This window comes from Colius striatus, chromosome 4 (genome assembly GCF_028858725.1).
Source record: "Colius striatus isolate bColStr4 chromosome 4, bColStr4.1.hap1, whole genome shotgun sequence".
Taxonomy (NCBI): domain Eukaryota; kingdom Metazoa; phylum Chordata; class Aves; order Coliiformes; family Coliidae; genus Colius; species Colius striatus.
The window spans coordinates 64,010,231-64,035,293 of record NC_084762.1 but is presented as its reverse complement, the minus strand read 5'-3'; the positions used below and the strand labels follow the sequence as shown (position 1 = coordinate 64,035,293).

At 38.6% G+C, this 25,063-nt stretch overlaps 1 protein-coding gene across 1 annotated transcript in view; it reads right to left on the bottom strand.

Moving 5' to 3' along the window:
- Positions 1-3,651: 3,651 nt before the first annotated feature.
- KCNB2 (potassium voltage-gated channel subfamily B member 2) overlaps positions 3,652-25,063 on the bottom strand; it is a 173,930-nt gene continuing 152,518 nt past the window's right edge. The window contains exon 2 of the mRNA XM_061995536.1: positions 3,652-5,814. Coding sequence (XP_061851520.1) covers positions 3,652-5,814 — 2,163 coding nt within the window. The remainder of the gene's footprint in view (positions 5,815-25,063) is intronic.

The window sequence follows — 25,063 nt, the reverse complement described above, 5'->3', positions numbered from 1 at the left end:
CTATGACTCCTTAAGTTGTTTTGAAATTTCACAACTGTTGAAGACCGACTCCAGAACTCAAAACTAACCCTCCCCTTACTGTGGTGAATGGGTCACAAGTCTGAAATGGCTTCATAGTTTTAGAAAAGCAGAAAAATATGCTCAGGTAATTTTGCGTAACTTGCTACATAGCAATTCATGATGAATGAAGTAATCCTGGACTGCACTTCTTACACCTGCTGTACTGGAATGAAAACTAGGTCCAGTCCTGCAACTACTCAAATAAATGTTTTATACATGACCTAAGTACTCAGGAGTGTATATTGTGTATGCAGTCAATACTGGAAAAACAAAATGTCTAAACCTATGTTTCTGGAAACAATATTCAGCATAGTCAGAAATGAAATTCTACCAAAAGCACTTCTAAAGCTTGATCCTTTTGCTTCCAAGATTTAAAAAAAATACCATTTGTTAATAAAGAGAATTGCATTTCTTTTGCTTGTACTATTTAAAAATAAATGTGCTTCTCTGAGAACAGTTAAAATATGGCAGTCAATAGGGGCCTGGTCTTCTCATCTGATTTATATAGTTAAAGCTCCTGTTGATTTTCATTGAGAGAGAGAGACTCTTGCCATCCTCATTTATATTTCAGTTAGTCCCTTTTTCTGTCAGACTCCGATTGGTTTCAGGTAAAATTCATCTGTGCAAGGATTGAGGCATTGAATTTTTAGTGATTGTAATAGGGCAGTATCAGGTTTATGTAAAGTTTTGTTCAGGAGAGTTCAGGAATCAAATCTCTGCTCCTGCAATACATTCCCTATGGCTGGACTCCTCCCTTTCCACCAAGTGGCGCAGATCTGAGGGGGCTTTTCCAAAGCATAAGGGTGACCTGGGAGAAGAAGCTCACAGAAGGAATACAACATGACCTCAGTCTTGCTAGAATAACACTATGAGCTTGAATGGGATTTTTCTGTGGATCCAGAGCACGGGATCAGGTCCCATTTGGACTTAATTTGTTCTTCATTAGTTTACTAGGATGTAAAGGCAGATCAAACAGGCCCACATGATTTCATAAAACTGCACATAAAAAATACAGATCAACAATTTATGCATATAAAAATTGACTGGCATTTAGTTTTAGTCACTGAAAATATCTAGGAACTGAAATTAAAACCAATTATAGATGATTAATGTCTACCAAATATTCAAGAGCTAAGTTTTCAACACAACTGAAAAATGTTGAGCAGAATGCTCAATAAATAGGTAAAACAGAATGCAGCAACAAGTTGCAATGAACTGCAACTAAGGACAAAAAAAAAAAAAAGAAATTATTTAGAGAATTAATGACCAGACATTGTTTGGAAAATGTAATGTTATATTCCCAGTTTTTCAAACGACTGAAGAGACATCTCAATGTTATCTTCTTATGGAAGTCAGAAACGTTGGAAATCCAGAAAACTTTTTCTTTTCCTTTTTTCTAAACCAAAGGATTGTGCTGTGCTCATTGTTTGGTCTTGCCACTAGAATCACTATTTTGGGGCTTTTCAAACTTGCCTCTTTTCCATGGGCCAGTGAGGTCTGTGGCATCAGACCAGCCATTTCAAACACAAGTCAATGTTGCAACAAACATGCTTATTCTTTCATATTAAATGGATTAGGCACCCGATTCTTACTCATTTAAGTGACAGAAAGTGACATGTAATTAAAATTAAGCTAGAGGAATTAGAAGCCTGCACTTACGAACCACGCACTTGTTGGTCTAAAGTGCTTTTAAGGCTTCCATTCTTCTTGTTTCAGTCTTTGCAATGCTTGCTGTTACAGTGGTGACCTGGAAGAAGCATTCACTCCCTTTTGTCCACAGGGAAGTGAGAAGACCAATCTCTAGGAAGAAGCTCGTGGAGCAGCGGGAAAGTCATGGTAGAATCTCTAAACACCTCCTCAGACTTCCTCTGGCTTTTAGCTTTAAAGCTGAACTGCTGCTCTTAAAAAACTGTTGGAGTATCCAATTTCAGAAGTCGTCTCAGGGCAGCAAAAAACCCTGTATTCTGTTTTCCTAAAGAAAAAATAACACTTTGTAGAACATGCCTGTGAGCTGCATACTTTTGCTTATGATTAGGATCAACGAACTGAATAAACTATTTATGATTGATTTAGGGAATTGAAGTGATCTACAGGCTTTTTTTAAATAGTATAACATAGGAAACTATCAGTGCTGGATAAAAAAAATAATAGCTTTTTTCAGACAGTGGTTAGATGACTACTTTGTCATGAAGGCTTTGGTTCAGCATCTTTATTTTACAAAGCTGGAGAATATCAGAGAAACCAAAGATGCTTTGGCATTTGGATTGACATTTCCCTTTATTTTCCATTTTGGAACAGCCATGGGAAGATGGATTGAGGCAAAGTTGGTGAGTCAGGTGATACCTTCTGTCTGTCCAAACAATTGAACTGAAAAACACAAACAAGCTTCGGGGCACGGAAGATATGTCACGTGCACTTGAAGCCTGCATTTTCCAGCTATATGATTTGTGATAATAAAAGATACTACTTCCCCTACAACGCTTGTCTCTCACGTCCTTACACCACAACGACTTCAACAATATTGCCATTACTGAAGTATGGGTGCTGCATAAAAAAAAGGGAAAGGGAGATGAAAGAACAATGTAGAAGCAAATACTGTTAAATCAAAGGGAAAAAAAAAGAATGTGGGTAATAATTTTTTTAAATACCAAGTTAAAAGAAATATTCTAAGAGACTGACAACTTTTGTATATGTCTATATAGCCATTTGGCACTATTTATTGCCACAGAAATAATTATGTTGTTTTATTTTAAATTGGAACTTTTTTGTTTTGCTAGGAAATGTTGGCAGTTTTCTATAAAAAGATCAAATGTTTTAAGTTCTGGTCATTAAATCTTTGCTTTTCCTCACAGAATCATTAATTAAACTGACAAATGTAATAACTAAAGTTATGCAAATAAAAACCCCCAACATCGTGATTTACAGCACAGATAAACTAAAATACCCTAGTCCTTAATTAACAGATATACTCATGAGCTTTTTAACAGAAAGCAAGATACGTGAGACGCTTTAAGTAGAAGTTGCAATTTTGCAACATAAGTCTGTACAAAACCTCCAGGCAGCACGCTGTGAAGGAAGTACCTGTTTCCCAGGAAATGCTTTTTCCATAAATCCTTGTTAATGTATCTTTCCCCCAACCCCAAACTATTTACAAATATATGCATTTTGCAAGCTCAAAGCACCTTGTTTCACATCTTTATGAATGCATGCATTGACATTTCATCCTTTCATGTGCAAATTCTAAAATTCACTGTAACTAAGAAAGCAAAAAAAAAAAAAAGAAAAGAGTTCAAAATCTGTCTACAATCGTAAGTGAAAGGATCAAAAATGTCAGATGTTGCAGAACATTGGCTCCTAACAGAGCTCTCTTTTATTTTATTCACTGTTCTTGAGTCAATTTTTTCCTATTTTTTTCAGTTTGTTACAAAAAGCAGTCTTTCTTATTTTTTAAATTAGTATTTAAACTAAACAACTCTTCATGCCATGCAAAAATAACATTTTCTGCACTTTTTTGAGGCTTTCCATGTTTTAGTTCATAGGCATTACTAACTGTGTTTTAAGAAAAGGTATTTTTATTGCTTTTTTAACTAGTCACATGCTAGTTTCACGTGTGGGACAGTAACCAGTTTCTCCCGGACTTGAATGAATTTCTGGGGCAAATAAATGGTTTTCCATTTTGTGACCTTCTTGGTTACTGTCTTGCTTTACCTCACCCACAGCATGGTAAATGTCTTGAGTACAGTTGTGGCTCATGCTTTTGGGTGAAGAGCTGACCGGTGGCTCCTCTGTTAAGTGGTTGCCATCACTGTGTTTATCCCCACAGCAATTTGTCTTGATATCCTGTTGTTTTTCATGTTTTATACCATGTAACTCCATAAACTCCTCTTCTTCTCCAGTGTCTATTTCAGTGAAGCTCCTCCTCTCTTTTGCAGGGAAAGTGAAAATCTTTTGTTTGGGAAAGAGAGGAGATGATTTTCTAGCAGGTCCCTGACAAAGTGCTGATGCGTCAGCACCAAGTAAAGGTCGTTCACCTTGGGGTGAATTTTCTTCTAGGAGGATGGTGCTGATGTGCTGAGGGGTGGCCTGTGTGAAGTCTGCTCCTGCCATTACTGGCAGTGGCCTTGCAGTGCTTGGTGGAGTTTGTGGAGCACCACCTCTATTGTCTTTAAAATTAACTTTAAGGGATCTAGATTTTAATGGATTGCTACCTTTCAGGGAACTTTTGGGACTTTCCATGGCGGTGTCAAAATGCAAATGACCATGCAAAACAGTTTGAGAATCACTGCTGTCACTGATGACAGGTCTGTCGATTGGATTATATTCAAAGGTGACATCAGTTGGAGAAAACATTCTGTCTTTTGTGAATGGTATAAACTGAGAACTCCTTACTCTTTGGTTATCTTCCAGGTTAACAACATCAACTGGAAATCTCATTTGCAAGTGAGAGCCGGAAAAGAGAGAAAGGGGAGACCTCTCTGTTTCTGTGAAGTCGGTTGCACAACTGGCAAAACTGTCAATACTGGATATGCTTCTCATGTCTGTTATGATGTCTGAAGGTCCAGCTGGCAACGGATCTCTCTGACCTGTAACTTCTTCCATTTCTATTTCTTCTTCGTACCCAGGTGGCTTTGCTGACTGGTCTTGGTAACCAGCATTGAGATTGGGCTGAGACTGAGTTTTAGTAATTTCATTATACAACATCTCCAGTTTCTGGGCACTGAGGTGCTGTGGGCTGGAGGATGCTGCAGCGTTGTTTAATTGCTCATGGGAGTCTTGTTGACTAATTTCTTGGTATTTGTTCTCATAAGACTTGTTTGAGCTTGTTTCAGACATGGTCCTTCTGGCCCACTTCCACCGACTTGGGGATAGGTGGTTGTCATCAGATGTCTCCTTTGGATTGTCTCCTTCTCCAGGCTTGCCTGAATCTACTGCTACATCTATCATTTCCATACTGCGAGCAAAGGCATCTTTCAAGTTCATGGAGACAATACTGCCATTCCTTTTAGCTCGCTCAAGTGCTTCTCTCCTCTTAATAGCCTTCTCCTGTCTTTTCTGCTCCTTATAAAACTCTGAGAAATTGTTCACAATAATTGGTATGGGCAGGGCTATGACCAGCACTCCAGCGATACAGCAAAGTCCTCCAACTATTTTACCTAATAATGTCTTTGGATAAATGTCACCGTATCCTACAGTAGTCATAGTGATTGTTGCCCACCAGAATGATGCAGGGATACTGGTAAATTTTGTAGCATCCTCATCTTTTTCAGCAAAGAACACAAGACTCGAAAATATCATTATTCCCATGGCTAAAAATAGTATCAACAAGCCCAATTCATTGTAACTCCGCCTGAGCGTAAAACCTAATGACTGAAGGCCTGTTGAATGTCTGGCGAGCTTAAGAATCCTTAGGATCCTCATAATACGAAATATCTGAACCACACGTCTGACGTTTTGGAACTGCAGGACACTTTTATTGGACTCCGTGAGGAAAATGGTGACGTAGTACGGCAAGATAGCCAGTAAGTCAATGACATTTAATGGGCCTTTGAAGAATTTCCACTTATTTGGTGAGGACAGAAAGCGCAAAAGGTACTCCATGGTAAACCAAGCAATACACACAGCTTCAACGTGTGCTAGCTGAGGGTTGTCATTTGGCTGCCCAAATTCATCTATTTCTTGAAGCTCTGGCAGCGTGTTAAGAGACAAAGCAATAGTGGACAGTACGATGAACAGAATGGACACAATGGCCAAAATCTGTAAAACAAAATAAACAATGTTTTGGTTAGACTGATACAAATGAATTTGTCAGGGCTTGCTTAAATCCTTTCAAATGTGCATTTGACAAATAGAATGGAGGAAGCTGCTTTGACTGCTGCCACATTCCTTATTTTGTTTTAACATTTTGATTTTTGGATGGCAAAAAATCCATTATAATCACCTTAGACATGGTCAAATAGTTTTACTGCCTGCAGTCAGCCAAGTCATTTCAGAAAGCAAGCCATGACTGGTCTTAGAATTTTTAAATTACAGTGAGAGGTGATGTTTATTATTGCAAACAACCAAATGAAAGATATAAAGTTCTTGCTAAAGCACAGAACATTATTAATTTTCTGCATTAAATGTAATGATGTAAAACTTCACACGGTGCAGGGAAACGATTGGGAAATTCCACATGTAAGCTGTCAATTTAGTACTGCGTAGTGCACGCCTTCCTAGCCATGCTCCTAAATTTAGGAGCCGAAAGTCAAAGCTAAGAAAACTAAACAAGGAGCATTGTTCAGGAGATTAGTCCTGCCCAATTCTTATGTCTAGAAAAATTTCAGACGCTAAAAGAACTGAAGGTATTTGCCCTGAATTATGTTGAAAGCAAGATGTTTAAAAGGAAGCAGTAGTCTGAACCCAGTTTCTCATCACGATTCAAATGTGTAAGGTGAATGTTTCCTAGAAATTATGTTTCAATTTATTTCTCAGAAGACAGGTTTTCTTAAACATTTTGTCATTCATTTTTGTAAAGTTCAGGAACCTCTGTACCTCACAGTCTTCTATTTTGCCTGGAACAACTGATCATTCTCATTTACACAACCAATATTATGAAAAAAAGCAATGAATCTATCAGACAACCTAATGGTTTTACTACAAAGTTCAGCTATTTATACTCAAAGGAATATGGGCAGCTTTGAGATAGCGTGAGAAGCGTTAGCATGAGACAAAAAATATTATAACACTTTAGTTGGAAAAAAGATATTGTTTTGGTTAGAGGTCCTCAGCAAATCCAGTTTATTAGAAATACTGAAATAAATTGTTTTCTATTGTAAAGCTCAGTTTAAGCTTATTCATAAAAGCATTTGCTCTCATTTCTCAGAAATAATACTGTTAAATCCACTTGGTGATGTCTGGTGTACTTCCAAGGACACACCAAATCTGACAAAATTGCTGTAATACCCAAGAAGAGTGAAATGCAGCTAAGCAGAACGCAGGTGTGATGAGTACACGGGGAGAGATTGGTCACAGTGGTGATGATACCTCCAGAGATGGAAAGGCAACCTCACTCTGACTTTGAGAAAAATAGCAGTAAGCCTGTTTCCACTATGGGCTACTAAGCACAGATTCATCTCTCTAAGCACAAACTAAAATTGCTCACAGTGTGAGGGTCCACATTTGGCATCTTCATATACTTACATGTTATCTTTGGCTCTTTTCAGCTAATAGCAGAGAGGACCTTTCATATTTTGAAGTATTTGTAGGAGATTTGTATCTCTCAGTGCTGCTTTTGCCTTTTATTTTGGTTTTTTTTTTTTTTTTAGCTATAGTTATTGGAGGAATAAGGTACATTCATTTCTCCTGACAACTGACTTGTTGATCAACTGTCTTCATCCTTTATATAGCCCATTCAGAAAACATACTCTGGTTAATCTATCCTATTTATGAGGGCTATATATCCTTTTCAAACTTCCACTACTTGCAGCAGCAAAGGAAGCCAGCCTCAGTAAAGAACGAAGACACTAACACTGCATATCTAGGCAGGGCTGATTAATGAAACTTGTGATGTCCTGAAGCCAGGACAGAGGTAGACATAAGGTAACACTACTGGAAAGTAGCAACTACCTTTCCAACTGTGAAAGTTGCCTGTATCAGATTTCGCTGTGAAAAAGTCTGAAGCTTGAATAAGGTATAGATATACACATCTTATTATATACATTTAATGAAGTCCTCCACTTCACTGAAATTACTGTGAAATAAGTAATGCATGCTTGAGTTCTCTAACATATTCAATAACATAATTATACTTTCAGAATTCAAAGAAGAAATAAACATGCTCAGGTCTGAATGGTTGAGCTTGCAGTTCGTGTCAAACTGATGGCTTCCTCATCAGGGCTGGCATCAGGATGTAAGTAACACATAAGAAAGGATCCAATTACTTGACACGTGTTCTTAAAAAAAAAATAGTGAGAACATATCTGCCCAGTTGTCATCAAACTGCTTTTAATTGGGAAACACTGGTGTTTCAATCTGTCACAGGGACTTCATTTTATGCCAAAATGTTCACCAGCATACAAAAATTCTAGAAAAGAGGTGAGTCAATCTATAGCACTCCTTCTTACACTGTGTGACAATACTAAAACTCCATGCATTTTATAGATCTTAAACACAATACATTCCTGTTCAGAACTGCCACTCAGAGTGTTTTATTGGCATCAACCATCTATGTGCTTGTTTGTTCCAGCCATTCATTCATATGGTGGTAACACAGACTCCAGGACTCTGCTAGCTATTTAAATAAAATACACAGAATAGCAGGCCTGGAATTTTTAGTGTTTTATACATATCATCTATAAGGATGAGTCTGTTCTTGGTGAAAAAAAAATACAGCAAAAGAAAGCAGTTTGGTTTCTTCTAACATAAGAATCTTAAGCTTTTATTTGTCTGGGGTTTTGTTGTGTAATTAAAGCTGTGCATCATTCCACACACAGTGTGTTTTAATTATTGTAATTGATTAGATTTCACAACTCAACAGGGAAAAAATGGCAAAGGATCACTAGGAAGAACAACAGCAGCTACGAGAAAAAGAAGAAATAAAAGGAACTCCTTATTCTCAGTCTACATAAAGAACATTTTGCAGATAGCATTATGCTGGTAAATCCTCATAGAACAGAGGTAACTTATATTAACAGAAGCACCTAGTTTATAAGAGAGGCCTGTAGCAATCTGCTAGGCTAGCTATGCTGACACAGAAGAGTAAAAGACCTACGCTGAGTTACTCTTTCCCAGCAAATCTGAGCATGTTTCTGGAACTGTATTCTAGACTGAAATACCTGGAAAACTTTGAGTACTCCAGGTCAACAATCTATGATCACAGTTTGACTATATAATTGTTGACGTACTATTTTTAATGTGTTTCAGAATATAGTAATGCTCTGTTTAACTGAAAGATTGTGTCAGCTTCTAAAATTTAGCTATGGTTCTACAAAACCACATAAAAATCCAACTCTATTTAAACTTCAAAAATTTTTTCTTATAAATAGCAAAATATTTATAACATTGGAATCTGCTGCTGATGCAAAGAATACTGAAAGATTCCTTGAGTTAATGATGCAGTCTTAACAGGTCTGGCTGCTCCAGATACTGTTGTTTCTGATTTTGGGGGGACAAGGGCTGGTAGATAGCTCTTGAAAATGTAGTGGCTTCCCAGTACTAAATTACCATTGGTTTGGTTTTGTGAGCACTCATGTCATCAATGCTCATTATTACCAGCACTGTGAGAACTTTTGCATAGAAGGAGAATACAACTAAGGCAGAAAATAAAGGTGTAATGGAATAGCCTTCAAATTGCTCCTTGCAGTTCTGAAACAATTGATATTGCAGAAAGGCTTCCGATGTAACTGATGTGCCAACATTACTGTTATATGAAGCAGAGAAGTTGTATACATTAGGTTCACATTGAAGTATAGCTCCTCAGAGAAAGTTCAGTTGAGCCATGTCTAACAGTCAGTGTGGTATATTTGATTAATACAGGCTTTAATCTGTAATCAGGTAAAACTCTGTTAGCAATGTTGTTCCCTCAGTTTTTGTTCAAGTGGGATCTAGGTAGGATCTAAGCCATTTAAATTACAGCAATATAGTTTGATTGCTTAAATCTGTAGCCTCCATAAGCACTGAAATTTATCCGACTGTTACACATTCTTTTCTTTCTGCGTGTAAATGGATGGTATTACCTTCAGATAAAGAAGATTTATTTGAAGAAGATTTAAAGAAGATACTGCTCTGGCAGTATTGCTAGTTCTGGCTTTAGGAAAAAAAAAAAACCTTCAGAAAAAAAAAATCTTTCAGCTTTTGAAAGACTTCTGTCACTTCTCACTCTCTCAGCTATATTCTCTCAAAACCATCTTCTCTTTGGTTTGAGATGAAGCCATCTCTCATGACGGGGAAGGGGCTGTAAAGATGACTCCTGTAAGAAGTTGCTCAAAATTCTCCCCATCTCTGAGTCAGACCCACTTCTGGGGCTGAGCCAATTAGGCACCTCCATGATCACTTTCTTAAGAAGAAGAAGCTGGAAAAGGAGGGTTCTTCCTGTTCCTTCTTCTTCTGTCCTTCCTTCTTTTCCGGCTGGTGATGAAAGGAATTGGAATAGAGAGAGAAGCGACCATGCAGACCTGTCAGACCCCAAGGTCAGTGAGTGAGGAGAGGAGGAGATGTGCTGGAGCAGAGACTCCTCTGCATCCTGTGGAGAGGACTGGTGAAGCAGAGATTTGTTTGCACTTCGTAAAAGACTCTGCCAGGGGCAGTGACTATGCCCAGAGGAGGCCGTGTCCCATATGAGGGACTCCATATTCACAGAAGCTGCAGCTGCTGGGAAGAATCCACAACAGAGATGTTCATTAAGGACTATGTCACCTGTGGAGGACCCTGTATTTGCAGAAGCCACAGCTGCTGGGAAGAACTCACACCAGAGGGGTTCGTTAAGGACTGTGTCCCCTGTGAGGGACCCCATATCAGAGCAGGGGAAGAATGCCATGAGTCGTTCTCATCTGAGCAGAGAGAAGCGGCAGAGCCCATCTGTGAGAGACTGACCCATTCCCTGCCCCATTCCCTGCCCCCCTGAGCCACTGAGTGGGGAGGAGGTAGAGATATTGGGAGCAGTGGGCTGAGCCTGGGAAGAAAGGAGGGATGGGGGAGAGAAATCTTAAAGTGCCAACTGTCATTTTCTCATCATCCTACTTTGTTTTTGCTTTTTGTTCTATTTCTTGTAGGTAGCAGAATACTTTCGAAGTCAAGTAGTGGAGTCTGTTTCGTCTGGAACTGTAATTGACAGTGAGCCCTCCCTGCCCTTGTCTGGATCCACATGTCCCTGGTTATCTTTTTTCTTCCTATCTTGCTGGGGCCTCTGCTGTCCTGAGGAAGGTAGGGGTTGGTAGGGGGCATCAGGCAAGAGACTATCGTGGTGCTTCATTGCTGGCTGGTCGAAACCATGACAGATGTGTCTAGACCTACGTTTGGGCAGATAGATAGCTGGAGCTGGGCTATGTTCTTCCAAGACACGAAGTTATCAAGACATAACCTGAGAGTTACCAAGTGGTGCAGTCAGCAAGCCATGCTGTATCTTACATAGAAGCATCCTTAGACTATGTGCATAGAGCTCCCAGCTTGTGTCCACACAATCTGTTGACAATCCACAGCCACACTGACATAAGCAGAAGGTTAGATCATGGAGGTTTTCATTTCTACTGTCAACAGCCTTCAGGTTGTGATACCAAGTTTGTAATTGAATGGAACAAAAACTTTTGTATGGTAGGAACACTGTCTTGTATGTCTGCCTAAGTTTGTGTGTCCTTTCTTGACATTTGGGACTATCCAAATGAGATAGCTCCAATGAACAATACTACAAATTGAGCTGCCTTCCAACTACAAGCATTATCATATGAGGCATTTCAAGAATAGTCAGGACAGTAGTCTGTAGATATTTAGGGGGAGGGGCCATTATAGTTTCCTTTGGCAACACAAAGAAGAAACACATTTTATATTTGTACAGACTGGATGAGTACAAGGATAATTTACCAGCTTATAACTGCACTTATCAGTATAGAACCATAGCACTGCCTTCAGCAGCTGCCACTGCTGTTCCTTGCTAGACACTGCAGAACAAGGTCATGAGACAGACTCTCTGTCCCTTATCTATTCATTATCTCCCATCATTTTAACTGGCACTTCCCAGTTAAAAGCTTTGCAGAGATGTGCTGCTCTGATGACAATGCTGCACTCAAATTGTGTACCAGTATGTCACAGCTCACATCATGAACAGTCTGACAGGCTTAGAAAGTACTTTGAGGTTTCAACAGGCCACACTGGAAGTTCAACAAAGAGGCAAGACATTTTTGCTTGACCATTCTATCATTTTGCTACTGACAACAGTGTGTGGCCCTAACTGGCTAATACTCTTTATTAACATAAGGTCCTTGGCCAGGAGACATGGAAAAGAAGACAATTATGGAAAAAATGCTAGTTGGATTTGGTCCAAACTGGAGTGCAATGGAGTTATGGGGAGCCTTTAGCATGCCAATTCAATCTTAATAGTTCTGCAACACTGAAAGATGTATTGCATGTGTTTGCAAATACTCATTATCTTAAGTCATGGAAAAACTCATTGCCAGTTACTAAAACAAGACGTGGGTACCAATTTAAAATGATAATAAAACTATTACTGACAAATAAATAAGATATCAGTCCCCAGTCGAGTTGGGTACTCAGAGTGAAGAATTTCACAATATAATAAGAAAGAAGTTTATATCATTCTGTCATAAAGTCTCAAATCAGACACTCTTTGTAGTTATCTTACAGGGCCTGAAACCATCATTACAAGTGGAAAATTGCCACTGCTTATGCACATCTACCTTTTCAGAGTACACCTCCTGTCTCTTTTTGCCTCTCTAGAAGAACCTCCGATTGCAGAATCATGGCACAGGTCTAAAAGCTCCATTTTGAATACAGTGTTAAAATTTTGAAAAATAAGATGGGGTAGAAGGGAACAATTTAACAGAATAACACAAATTTAGCTCAGCTTACAGTTCTGTAACAGGTGCCCTTTCAGGAACACATCTGATAATGGCACTGACAACATGTGTAATCACTGAGCAACTTCTCTCTGCTACTCCTGATCTCCTTCCTTGATGACATTATTTAGAATTCTGACCTTTCCTTTCCATGTTTTCTTAGATCATTATTATGAATATTTTTAAGGATTCAAATTGAACGTTCTTAATTGATCTTTCAGGGATATTCATTAAGCCTGATATTAACCTACACACATGAAGGTTAAGCTCTTAATGTGGTATTTACCTGGTGCCTAAGTGATTTACCATCTTTGCTTTTTGTCTTTTTGCACTGGTATGACTGTCACCTTAAAAGCTTAATCTAGAAATGCTCATTTATGAGATTTTCTGTAAAGATTTCATTAATAACTCCACAGACACTTGCTATCATATCTTTAGATAGGAGAAGTGGCTATTAGATCATCAGTAGATGAGCAGCCACTGCTTTGTTTTCAGTTCAGCTTGACAGACCCAAGCTTCCATTCAGCTAGTGAATTCAAATCCTTCTTGATGTTTGTTCACAGTCCCATGAAGTTCAAGCGATGACTCCAACTAAGTAGGCATTTCTTAAGTGGTATATGTCCAGTAATATGCTGTCTTATCAAGATCAGTCAGACTGGGAGCCAACATGTGCAGTAGTGAAGCTGAGGGAAGGTAGTCAAATAGACTGTCTTTGCTCCTCAATGCAATCTCCTTCAGGTCTGTGTCTGAGAAGGCTCGAGGGAGTTAGTAGTTTGCTGTATACCAATTCCAATATGAATGGGAGACTAATGATGGTTACACGAGCATAATGATAGGTCTATCAGGAGGGATAATAACAGGTAGTGAAAGCTGGGATTGTAGCACTCAAACTTCTTCAAGCATGGCTATACCTAAGCAAGGTATTTTGAAACTGGCTGCGGTAGGTTTATCTGACCTGAGAAACTACTACTGTCCCGGTACATCCTTCACTTCAGAAGTTCAGTCATAAAGCCTTTCTGTGTAGCTGATATTCCTCCTGCTTGAGACCTCTGTGTGAATTCCAGTTTTTCACAAAGGCTTTCCCTCCTGCACTCTGTGGTAGACAAAATGCATTTACTTAATGACTTGATTATTACTTTAGGGACGGATGACCTTGTGGTTTGCATCACCTAGAACTTCAGCATCAGCATTTAATAAAATATGGGTTTGAGTATTGACTTAAAATGGAGATGGTTTGGTATAAGGTAATTTTCCAGTGGAATAATATGGGAAAATGTGAACTCTGGGAATGTTGACCAAGTCTCTATGAATCTGAAAACAAGGGTCACTAGAACCACAGAATCATAGGATAGCAGGGGTTGGAAGGGACCTCTAGAAACCATCTAGTCCAATTCCCTGCTAAAGGAGGTTCACCTTAATCAGGTCACACAGGGTAGTTTTAGAAAATCTCCATCCAGGTAGTTTTAGAAAATCTCCAGAGAAGGAGACTCCACACCCTCCCTGGGCAGCCTGTGCCAGCACTCTCTCACTCTCAAAGGAAATAAGTTTTTACGTTCTAGTTTATGCCCATTACCCCTAGCCCCGCTGCTGGCAACTAGGGAAAAAAGTGTCACCTCATTCTCCTGACATCCACACTTCAGATACTTAAAGTCTTTCAGAATGTGTTTACTAAATACTGTGACCAAAAAGTGGTGATGGAGATTTTGGAGACCAAAGAAATTGCACTAGGGATACGTCATAGGCAATGGATTGTAAATGTCAATATTAGCTGGATCTTCCGCACAGTCCTATGGAAACCTGCTGTGATGAATTATGAGCAAAAGTTGAGGATAATATACTGGGGACATCTGTTAGACTTGCAAAAATAGGAGACCTAAAGTAGTCACAGATGAAGATAATCTTGATAGTTTGGGAAGAGGCATATGGATTGAATTCAGCATCTGTTTATCTAGAACAAAGCTAATGAGCATTACTTTGGGCTTGTGTAAAATTCATATCAAGTCAGTTCTAATATTTTTTGTTGTTGAACAGCAAAATAGTGTCTCATCCACAGACACAAAATCCATTATTTCATAATGGATAAAGAGTAAACTGCCCATTAGTACTTAAAACAGAAGAAACACCAGATCCAGAGTCAGTGTATGTGAATGGAAATGACTTTACTTTTTTTCACTAGGAATCAGATAAGCCCGTGAAATTGTCTGTCATATTATTGACATAAGTGGAACTAGTATCTACTTGAAATTATAGTGTGACAGTTTAATAAATTAAGTTAGTTAATTAAAATTGTTACAATGAAAAGAAAAAGTATAGCTTTCTTTTGTCTATAAGAATGGGAGAGATTTAACTCACCATGACAGATAAACACAATAAATTAACTTCAAGAGTTACATTAAAGGCTTTATTTTTAACATAGTTTTGTGTCTTCAGAGGTTTTTAGTCTCTATAAATTTTATTTTTAGGTTGAACAATTTGCCCATGTGTGTAAGAAAACTCAGCTGAATTTATCAAAATTAATAGAGTCCCTTTAATATAGTCCCTGGTCTTATTCAGGAGTTTTCTAAACCTTCTGATGAACAAAACTAGCATGTTTTTTTATGTTTAGTTTGTGTTGTGCACTATCTGTCTAATTTTGGGGTAATGAAAGTGGATTACCATTACTTAGATGAATATACCAGCATCCTCAAAGCTTCCATCTAAGTCATGACCAAAAAAAGGTTGCAATTTCCAATTCTTTTCCATAGAAGACCATATGCAAGATCTGTTCCGCTCTCTCTGCGTACCCAAAACCTCAGTTTAATGAGCAGAAACTTCCTTTTTCACAAGATCACCAACCCCAAAAGAGAGTGGTTTCTGCCGCGAGCGGCGGAGCCGAGAAGCTGACGCGGAGGAAGCCGGGCTGGAGGCGGGCGCTGGGACCCAGCGGCGCGGGGCGGGGCGGGCCGTGCCTGAGAGCTGTCCGTCCACCCGGTGCTGAACGCCGTCCTCGGCAAAGCGGGTGCCGGGACACCCACGGACAGGGTAGAACCCTGGAATCCTACCATCACCTTAAATGCATCAAGGCATGGAAAGTATGCCATCTAAAAAGATAACACTGCAAAATAAAGGTAATAGTGGCACAATATTTGTTTCTCTGTTAAAATACCATTGAAGCAGGCTGGAAACTCACCAGAGGTGAGAGATTTCTTTTGATTGCTTGCTATTAAATACATTATTAAAAGCACCCGACAAATCATGGTGGAGCTAAACATGCAGGAGAAATGAAAAATCACACTCAAATTGTTTAGCTCTGAGAAGTTTTAGTATAGGCTGTTGCATGGATATAATGGGGGAAATCAATACTCCTCATGTACAGATTTATTCTGATACTGCTAATTTTGGTATCAGTATTGAACTTCAAATAGAAAGCTGGCTTTAACTGATTTCAGAAAGAAATGCCATGGAAATTATAAATTACATTTCTTGATTCTCACTATTTGTAATTGTCATTTAGTTTTAATGGAATTTTTTTACAGCTGAGACCTCACGGTATTAACCAGAATTGTACATTTGAGTCTAACTTACTGACAACCACATTAAGCTTTTAAAGTATTTTCATTCTATCATCTTTTTACCACTGACTGAGATGACTTTTAGTAATATAATAGGGTAAGTAAGGGTGACCTCCCACCTGAATGCTGTTACCTGTCAAGGAGATTCGCTATTCAGCCTTATTTGAAATGATGAAAGGCACAAAACTCAGACATAATCTTTACTCATACTTTTAAAAGAGTTCTTCTGTTTTAAATTATTATTTCTATATATCTATTTCAGAACTGCAGCTCTACACAAAACATCTACATCGATCTATAGGTTTATATAAATTTAAATCCAATATTTCCCACACTCACGGAATCAGAGAAATTGTTAGGGAAATTATTCCAGTCTGTTGATTCCGCTTCTGCAATACAGTCACATGTAGTTGAAGACCTGCATATCTTAACTGTCATCTTTTTTACTAACTGTAAGGTGAATTTCCTTTCTTTCTCTTTCATAATCAATTTAGACTTCCACTGGAAATATACACAAAATGATACTTTTTCTTGTTCCTAAGTAGACTTGCATTTATGTTATTTAAAACACTAACTATAGCTTCAAGAGAAATATATGAACCTTTCATATCATATCAGATACTTTAGGATGTCATTGAATTCTAGAAGACATTGATTTATTAGTTACACTCATTTCATGCTTTGAAGTCTATGCCTATAACCATAGAGACTACGGACCTGATTACTAGCCTTTAGTTTTTCACATTTCCTGGACAGAATTAACCTCATCCCATTGGGAAAAAAATGTCATCTATTAATTTTCTATTCACAATGTAAAGAACTGAATTGTCTTTAGGGTTTTCAGCTCTTTGAATTAATAAAAACTACGAAAATTTACTATAAATATATCTTAAAAAGAGCATCCATTTAATTTTAAAGTCCTGATATATTTAAATTTTATGCCAATATTTTATAACTCAAACAATATTCAATTCCTTATGAACCATATTTTCTATTTCCAGTATGCTTTATTAAGAAGATATTTAACATGCTTTAAATTATTATACAGTAAGTTTAATTATTCTAACTACACTAAAACTGTACCAAAACATACTGAGCACAGTCATCAAATAATATGAAGAATACTTGGTAATCTATGAAAGAAGGAGCTTCTTAATTGGTTAATCTCCTACAATTAACTTAAAATATTTTTTCTGTCTATAGTTAACTGCATGTTGCTCTTGATTGACTTTAAAATTTTAGCATCTCTTTTCTTAAATAAACCCCTAAAAGTTAAATACAGTGTTAGGGAAAGTTAATTCTAGGGGATGAAAATAGTGCAGCAGTTTAAGTAAGATTTTAATCTTAAACCAATCCATAAAGAAAATTGATTTCATTAGATCACCAAGTCCTAGAATGGTAGGGGTTGGAAAGGATCTCTAAAGATCATCTAGTTCAACTTCCTTGCTAAAGCAGGCCCATCTAGACCAGGTCACACAGGAATGCATCCAGGTGGATTTTGAAAACCTCCAGAGAAGGAGACTCCACACCCTCCCTGGGCAGCCTGTGCCAGGGCTAGCTTACCCCCACAGGAAAGAAGTTTATCCTCATGAAATGAGGAGATCTAGATGTAGAAGATTTATAATAATTTCCCACCAGTTTCAGTACCATAAAAATATATTACTAAAAAGTAAAACTGACAACTTGAGAAATTAGGAGAAGAAACTAGATTGTTAGCCAAAGTATTCTGTAAATGTAATGTAAAAAGTAGCACTCATAGGCTATGTCTACACTACAGACTGTAGAGTGGGGCCTTATTTAGACCAGTTCTAAATAAACCATCAAGGACAGCAAAACTAATGTGGTTATTGCATCATGGAAAGGGTGATTCTTATAGAAAATATTAAAGCAGCTTAGGAAATCACTAGAACTCAGATAGAGAACTCAAGTGAGGGCTGTTGGAAGTAACACTACAGCAGAAAGTAGTCTGCTGAATAAACTTGTGTAACTCAACCCCTGAGTTTCCTACCATGATTCAAGGCAGTTAGGTGTGAGTTAGCCAAACAAAAATAATTTGGATGATGGATCTTTTGTAAGATTTTTGCCTTAATATTTTTTTCTATTAGAAAGAATGTAGTTTGGGAAGAATGGGTTTTACCATTGATAGCTAAAATGACACTCAAGAGCATTAGACAGCTTGGTGGAAAACAAGAAAAGCCTAAACTAGATGTGTAGTAAGAAAGTTTGTCTTCTCCAGTGACTTTGAAAGCTATGCTGGTAGGAGTTTTAGCTCCTACTGTGGCTGCACAGCTAAAATGTGCAAAGGTAGGAACGATATTGAGAACAATTCTTTGTCCAGGTTGGATGCTGAGCAACAGAGCTCAGATTCAGAGCTTGGCTTAGAAACTTTTCCATATGTTAGATGTCCCTCCAAAATTACTTTTGAAAAATCATCAGTGGTACTGCAGTTTCAAACCTTTATTACAGTGCGATGTATTTTGTAACACATTCACAGAGTATCACTGCTCTTCAAACAAATAAATGTCTTCACATCATATTTAGAGACGTCAAATAATAATTGAATAAAGATCCAGTGCACAAAATATATTATCTGATATTACAATATTATTAAAAGATACTGCTCGTGCTGCTGTGAGTTGAGACTTACAGCATGTGAGATAGAAAAACGTCTATTAAGTATGTGAACCTTCCAATTTAGGGCTGTAATTCAGACTGCTTTTGGCACAAAGAACTTGGGCAGGTGCTGAATAGGGTGTTCAAACAATGTCTGTTTTCTCCTTAACTGTGGTTTGACCAAAAGAAGGGCTGAATATTCACTGCTCTACAGAAAAGACTGGCTTTGTCTGGTCACATATAAATGTCTATTAGGCTTTAAACACTCATGGTCTGCCTATGTCACAGGGCCTGCTTTTGTTCTTGTGAAATCAAAGAGAAATTAGGTGTTGCCTTTAACCAGAGTGCACAAGCAGCATTTGAATATTTTGGTAAGCTTTATTGGCAATGTGCTGATCATCAAGGGAAGAAGGATGTCTATATAAAGAAGAATGGGTTTTGTACCTCAGCAGTTGAGTGAGAAGGCACAGGAATTAGGAATTTTGACAAGCCTTAATCCACTGTTCTACAAAAGATATTTTGATAGCTTCGACGAAAGATGTTTTCGGAGAAGAGCAGAGTGAGAGGAGACATAATCATTCTATACAGCTACCTGAAAGGAGGTTGCAGTGAGATGGGAGTCTATTTCTTCTCCCAAGTAACAAATGGTGAGACAAGAGGAAATGGCCTCAAGTAGCACCAGGGGAGGTTTAGAGTGCAGATTAGGAAGAACTTTTTCACTGAGAGGATTGACACTGGCACAGGCTCTTGAGGGAGGTGGTGGAGTCACCATCCCTGGAGATATTTAAAAGTCATGTAGATGAGGTGCTTAGGGACGTGATTTAGTGATGGGCTTGGCAGTGTCAGGTTAGTGGCTGGACTTGATGATCTTAAAGGTTTTTTCTAGCCAAAACGATTCTGTGATTGTGTTATTTTCTCTATTTCGTAGTTGAACCAGTAGATGTCTCTGTTTTATCACGTAGTTGTTGACAAGGCTACAACACTCTTGCTACTACACACATTTAGTAAAAAAACATTTGTTTCCCGTGGAATGAATACATGTGAGTGCAAAAATCCTGACAATGCTCTTGGCATACCCCACTGATTTCTGACCAACCTAAGACCCTGGAAGCTTTATTGAGAGCTCTGGCTGCCAAGTAACTTTGAAAATCATCCTTATGGAAATGTCCTTCAGGACAAAACAGTATTTGGTGAGATTCAACAGACATTAATCTAAAAACGTACTGAATGTAGTACAGCTTGCTTTATCATATGGGAAAGCTATCAGAAACAGCTTTCAGAAAAGTACAGAGTATTCAATGTCTACACAATGCCTCAGGAAATTCCAAGTTGCGATAGATGAATTATCTTCTCTGCTTCATGAATGTGTAAGATTATTTCTGTATCTATAGTTATCAAGGCTATTAATACAGATGATACAAAACATACGTATCTAACTGAACGTTTCAATGTGATGCAATTCTATTAAGTTTTCCTTATAATTTCAGAAATGTACAGGATAAACATAGTAAATCTAAAATCCTTACAGAAGAGACCAGCAGTTTAAAAATTACATGAAATTTCTATTATTTTAAATAAATACAAAATAAAGATACATAATTTAAGAAATTATAACTTCTGTAATTTTAGCAATTGTGTAAGAATTTGTTAGATTTCTATCAACTGTTTCTTGGCTTTACTCTTGTTGTCCTGTGTAAGTAGTCCATTTCATATAAGGACCTAACATTTTGGCTCCATTTTCCTGGGTATCATTATATTTGAGATCCTAGATTAGTTCTTCAGAGTGAAAAAACTTTAGACTGGTTCCACACTGACCCTTGATCTGCATCAGAGCTTGTTTGTGGGCTGATCCCTCTGAGTCAGGTGCTCCCTTGGTAGAAATCCCTACAGATACTGTTAGGGTTTGTGATAATGCCTCATACTAATCTAGTTTCATATACATATTATACTAGAGGAGAAAATTTATGCTCCAAATGCACTGTGATGAAAGGCATGGGTGGCAAGTCTCGAAAGCACCATTAGTCCTCTGTCACTGGTTCCAGCTCTTCAGAGGGTGGGCATTTCCAGAAGCCAATCAGAACATGAAACAGTAGGAGGAAATACCAGACCTTACCCTGAAAGGACTTACTACTAGACAGGGCTGTTTGCCAGAGGTATGGACAATGAGGAGTTGATTGTACAATGGGAAATCAGTGTTGACTAATTGCAAAAGAAGGGCCAAATTGTCTGTTGAATCTTTCTGATTGTTAAACTGATGGCTAGGCCATAGAAATTCCAGAGGTCTCCAGGACTGAGGCTATACATTAGAGTTTCTACAACTCAATCAAGCTTAGGATAAGAAATAAACCTGAAAATAAATTTGTGATGTATGAATAACTATAATGCAGCTATTTGCAGCAAGGTTATGAACAACATAATTAATCTTCAAAGAATCCTTGAATATGGCACAGATACATTACACTCTGGCTGTGTCTCAGAAAGTACCTTCATAGCTGACAGTTGCATAATACATATATTTTTTTCTTTTAACTACCAGCATCTGGCAATTTACGATAAAGACTTGGACTGGAAGCTTTGGAGTATTTACAACTGCTTCTATCTACACACTGATTATATCTCTTTCTACTTCCTGAAGTCCACATAAACACACACTTTGAGACCTAAAAATTTGCTCTAAGGGCAATGTGATTCTTTATTTTGCATGTGATAAGAGTCAGCACTGCATGAGAGTCCTAAAGACAAAAATTTGTGTTATTATTCAGTCATAAGTGCTAACCAAAACAAGGCCTTTTTGAAAAATATTTTACTATGGAATATATGTGACAAGACCATAGGACTTCTAGTGGTTTACAGGGAATCCTGGCAGTACTTGAAGATGAGAGTATAATTCAGGCACCTACAAATACACCTCGAATACACTAGAACTCCTGTGTTTAAGGAATATATGTAACATTACTACATCCTTTTACATATGGTTTCTCTGAGATGTAAACATCTTCTTTCAAAATTACTATTTCTTATGGATTTTTCAGATTTTAATGGCTTCTACTATATTCTGGGTCCTTCATGCTCAATTACTTTTCTGTAAATAATCTAACGAGAAGCATATTTTCATGGGAAAACACCTATTTTACTATAATAGCAAGCTACCTGACATTGATGTATTTCACTGCTACTAATAAAAACACAGCAACGGCACCATTTGTGCAATTTGGAGGATTTCTTTCAAAACAATTTATCTCTAGTAATCACAGAATCACAGAATCATAATGGTTGGCAAATACCTTTAAGATTAGAGACATGTGGGCCCGCTACTAAACACAGAAGTTGCCCTGGTGACAGAGGAGGCAGAGAAGGCTGAAGTACTGAATGCCTTCTTTGCTTCAGTCTTTATGGCCAAAGCCAGCTCTCGGGAAGCCCAGTCCAGCTAGGATAATAGGATGGCCTGGACAGCAGAGGTCTTGCCCTTGATGGATGAAGATGAGATTAAAGACTTGTTGGCCAAGCTTAAGTCAATGGGACCTGATGGGATGCATCCTAGAGTGCTGAGGAAGCTGGCTGATGTGATTGCTAAGCCTCTCTCCATCATTTTTGAACAATCATGGAGGACAGACAAGGTGTCTGAGGACTGCAGAAAGGTCAATGTCACTCCAGTCTTCAAAAAAAGCAGGAAGGACGACCCAGGAAATTACAGGCCCTTCAGCCTCACCTCCATCCCTAGAAAGGTGATGGAAAAATTAATCCTGAATGTCATCACTGAATATATGAAGGAAATGATGGTTATCAGGGGGAGTCAACATGGCTTCACCAAGGGAAAATCCCGTTTGACCAACCTGATAGCCTTCTATGAGTGCACAACTGGCTGGCCAGATGAGGGGAGAGCAGCTGATATCACCTACCTTGACTTCAGCAAGGCTTTTGACACTGTCTCCCATAACATCCTCATCAGAAAGCTCAGGCAGTGTGGCTTGGATGAGTGGAGGATGAGATGGATCGAGAGCTGGCTGAATGACAGAGTCCAGAGGGTGGTGATCAATGGCATAGAATCAAGTTGGAGGCCTGTGGCCAGTGGAGTTCCACAGGGATCGTTTCTGGGGCCAGTCTTGTTCAAATCTTCATCAACGACCTGGATGAGGGACAGAGTGTCCCCTCAGCAAGTTGGCTGATGACATCAAACTGGGAGGACTGTCTGATTCATCATAAGGCTGTGCTGCCATTCAGCGGGATCTCGACCGGCTTGAGAGTTGGGCAGAGAGGAACCTCATGAGGTTCAACAAGGACAAGTGCAGAGTCCTGCATCTTGGAAGGAACAACCCCATGCACCAGTAAAGGCTGAGAATTGATCTGCTGGAGAGCAGCTCTGCAGAGAGGGACCTGAGAGTGTTGCTTGATAATAAGCTGACCATGAGCCAGCAATGTGCCTTCGTGACCAAGAAGGCCAATAGCATTCTGGGGTGCATCAAGAAGAGTGTGGCCAGGTTCTTCTCTCCCTCTACTCTGCCTTGGTGAGGCCTCATCTGGAGTCCTGTGTCCAGTTCTGGGCTCCTCAGCTCAAGAGAGACAGGGAACTTCTGGAGAGAGTCCAGCGCAGGGTCACCAAGATGATCAGGGGACTGAAAGATCTTTCTTATGAGGAAAGGCTATGGAATCTGGGATTGTTCAGCCTGGAGAAGAGGAGACTGAGGATGGACCTCATTAATACTTACAAGTATTTCAAAGATGTATGATAGGAGGATGGGGCAACACTTTTTTCCTGTAGTGTCCAGTGATAGCACTAGGAGTAATGGATAAAAGGTGGAACACAAAATGTTTCACTGGAACTTAAGGAAAAACTTCTTTACTGTAAGGGTGACAGAGTTCTGGAACAAGATGCCCAGGGAGGTTGTGGGGGCTTCTTCTCTGGAGGTTTTCAAAACCCGCCTGGATGCATTTCGGTCTGCCAGATCTAGGTGGACCTGCTTGAGCAGGGAGTTTGAACTAGATGATGTCTAGAGGTCCCTTCCAATTCCTACCATTCTGTGATTCTACAATGCTGTGTTTCTACAGTGTTTAGGTTTACCTATGACCTCTGCCCCTACACAGTGCCCTTTTGCTGTAGGTGTCCCTACTGACTTATAAAAGAGGAGGGACTGTTGAGTGACCTATGTGCCTGTGTTGTGCCAGGAGAGACATTCTCATCTCTGTCACAAACGTGTTTTCAAATGTACATATTCTAGGTACAACCTGACACCAAATCTGATTTGTGAGAGAAAACACTCATAGAGCAACTGTGTGATATTACTATGCATATTTAATCCATCTATTGGGGGAAGCCTGCCATATCTAACTCAAGAAGATAAAAAGCAGTTTCTATGGATTTTTTATCAGCAGGAGACTTGTTTCAGACCAGCATAATTTGTGTAAGAAATTCCCCTAAAGGCACGTGAAATCATAAAACAGGAATACTGGTTCCAAATCTTTCTCAGTGGAAATCAGAGATCCAAACAGCAAAGTGGTGCCAGTAAGGAAAGTAACAGATGCACTTTCATTGTGTGATCCTTCCACTTGCAGCTAGTCTCTCAATATGATGAACATCACTGCTAACATGAAAATGTGCAAATAAAATCACATTAGAAGTCTTAAACATTAGCAGTATTAGTAGGGTCACTAGCAGCACACCAAATCTGGAAGCTGGGATAAAAACGATTAGGATTTTTTTTCATTACATCAAAGGAAAATATGTCTCCTCTGAAATACCCAGTCAAAGAGAAAAAGCTGTAGTCCTCTATCCATTACAAAGCATTGTTCTTTTATTAAAATTCATTTAGTTTCTAACTCTGTAGCTGGAAAGGAAAGCAGTATTTATTTTGGATTTCAAAATTGCTTTTGAATTTGACAAATTATTTAAATTATTTGATTATCAGATTTATTTTAGGAATGAACTGTATACTTTTTTCCAGAGGGTTGTTACAGTTGTTAAAGAGCATCATCAATTTTCCATTAATGTGTTAGTCATTTTTAGTGATAATTACTAAAGCAGAGGCATCACATTAACCTCTTGGTACTAGAAGTTGGGATTAGCATATTAGCACTTAAATAAGGTCAGCCTTGTCCCATTGGTGACAAGAGATTAAACTGCAGCATGTTGTGCTTACTGTGAATGAATTTACTAAACCTCCTCTAATGTATTTTATGCAGTGCACAAATCCTTCTGCAGATCCATGAAACTCAGTTGGAATATACTCACTAACTTCATGAGCCAAAGGCCCATGTAAAACAGGTGTCAGTGATCAAAATCCTACCTCAATTTGATGT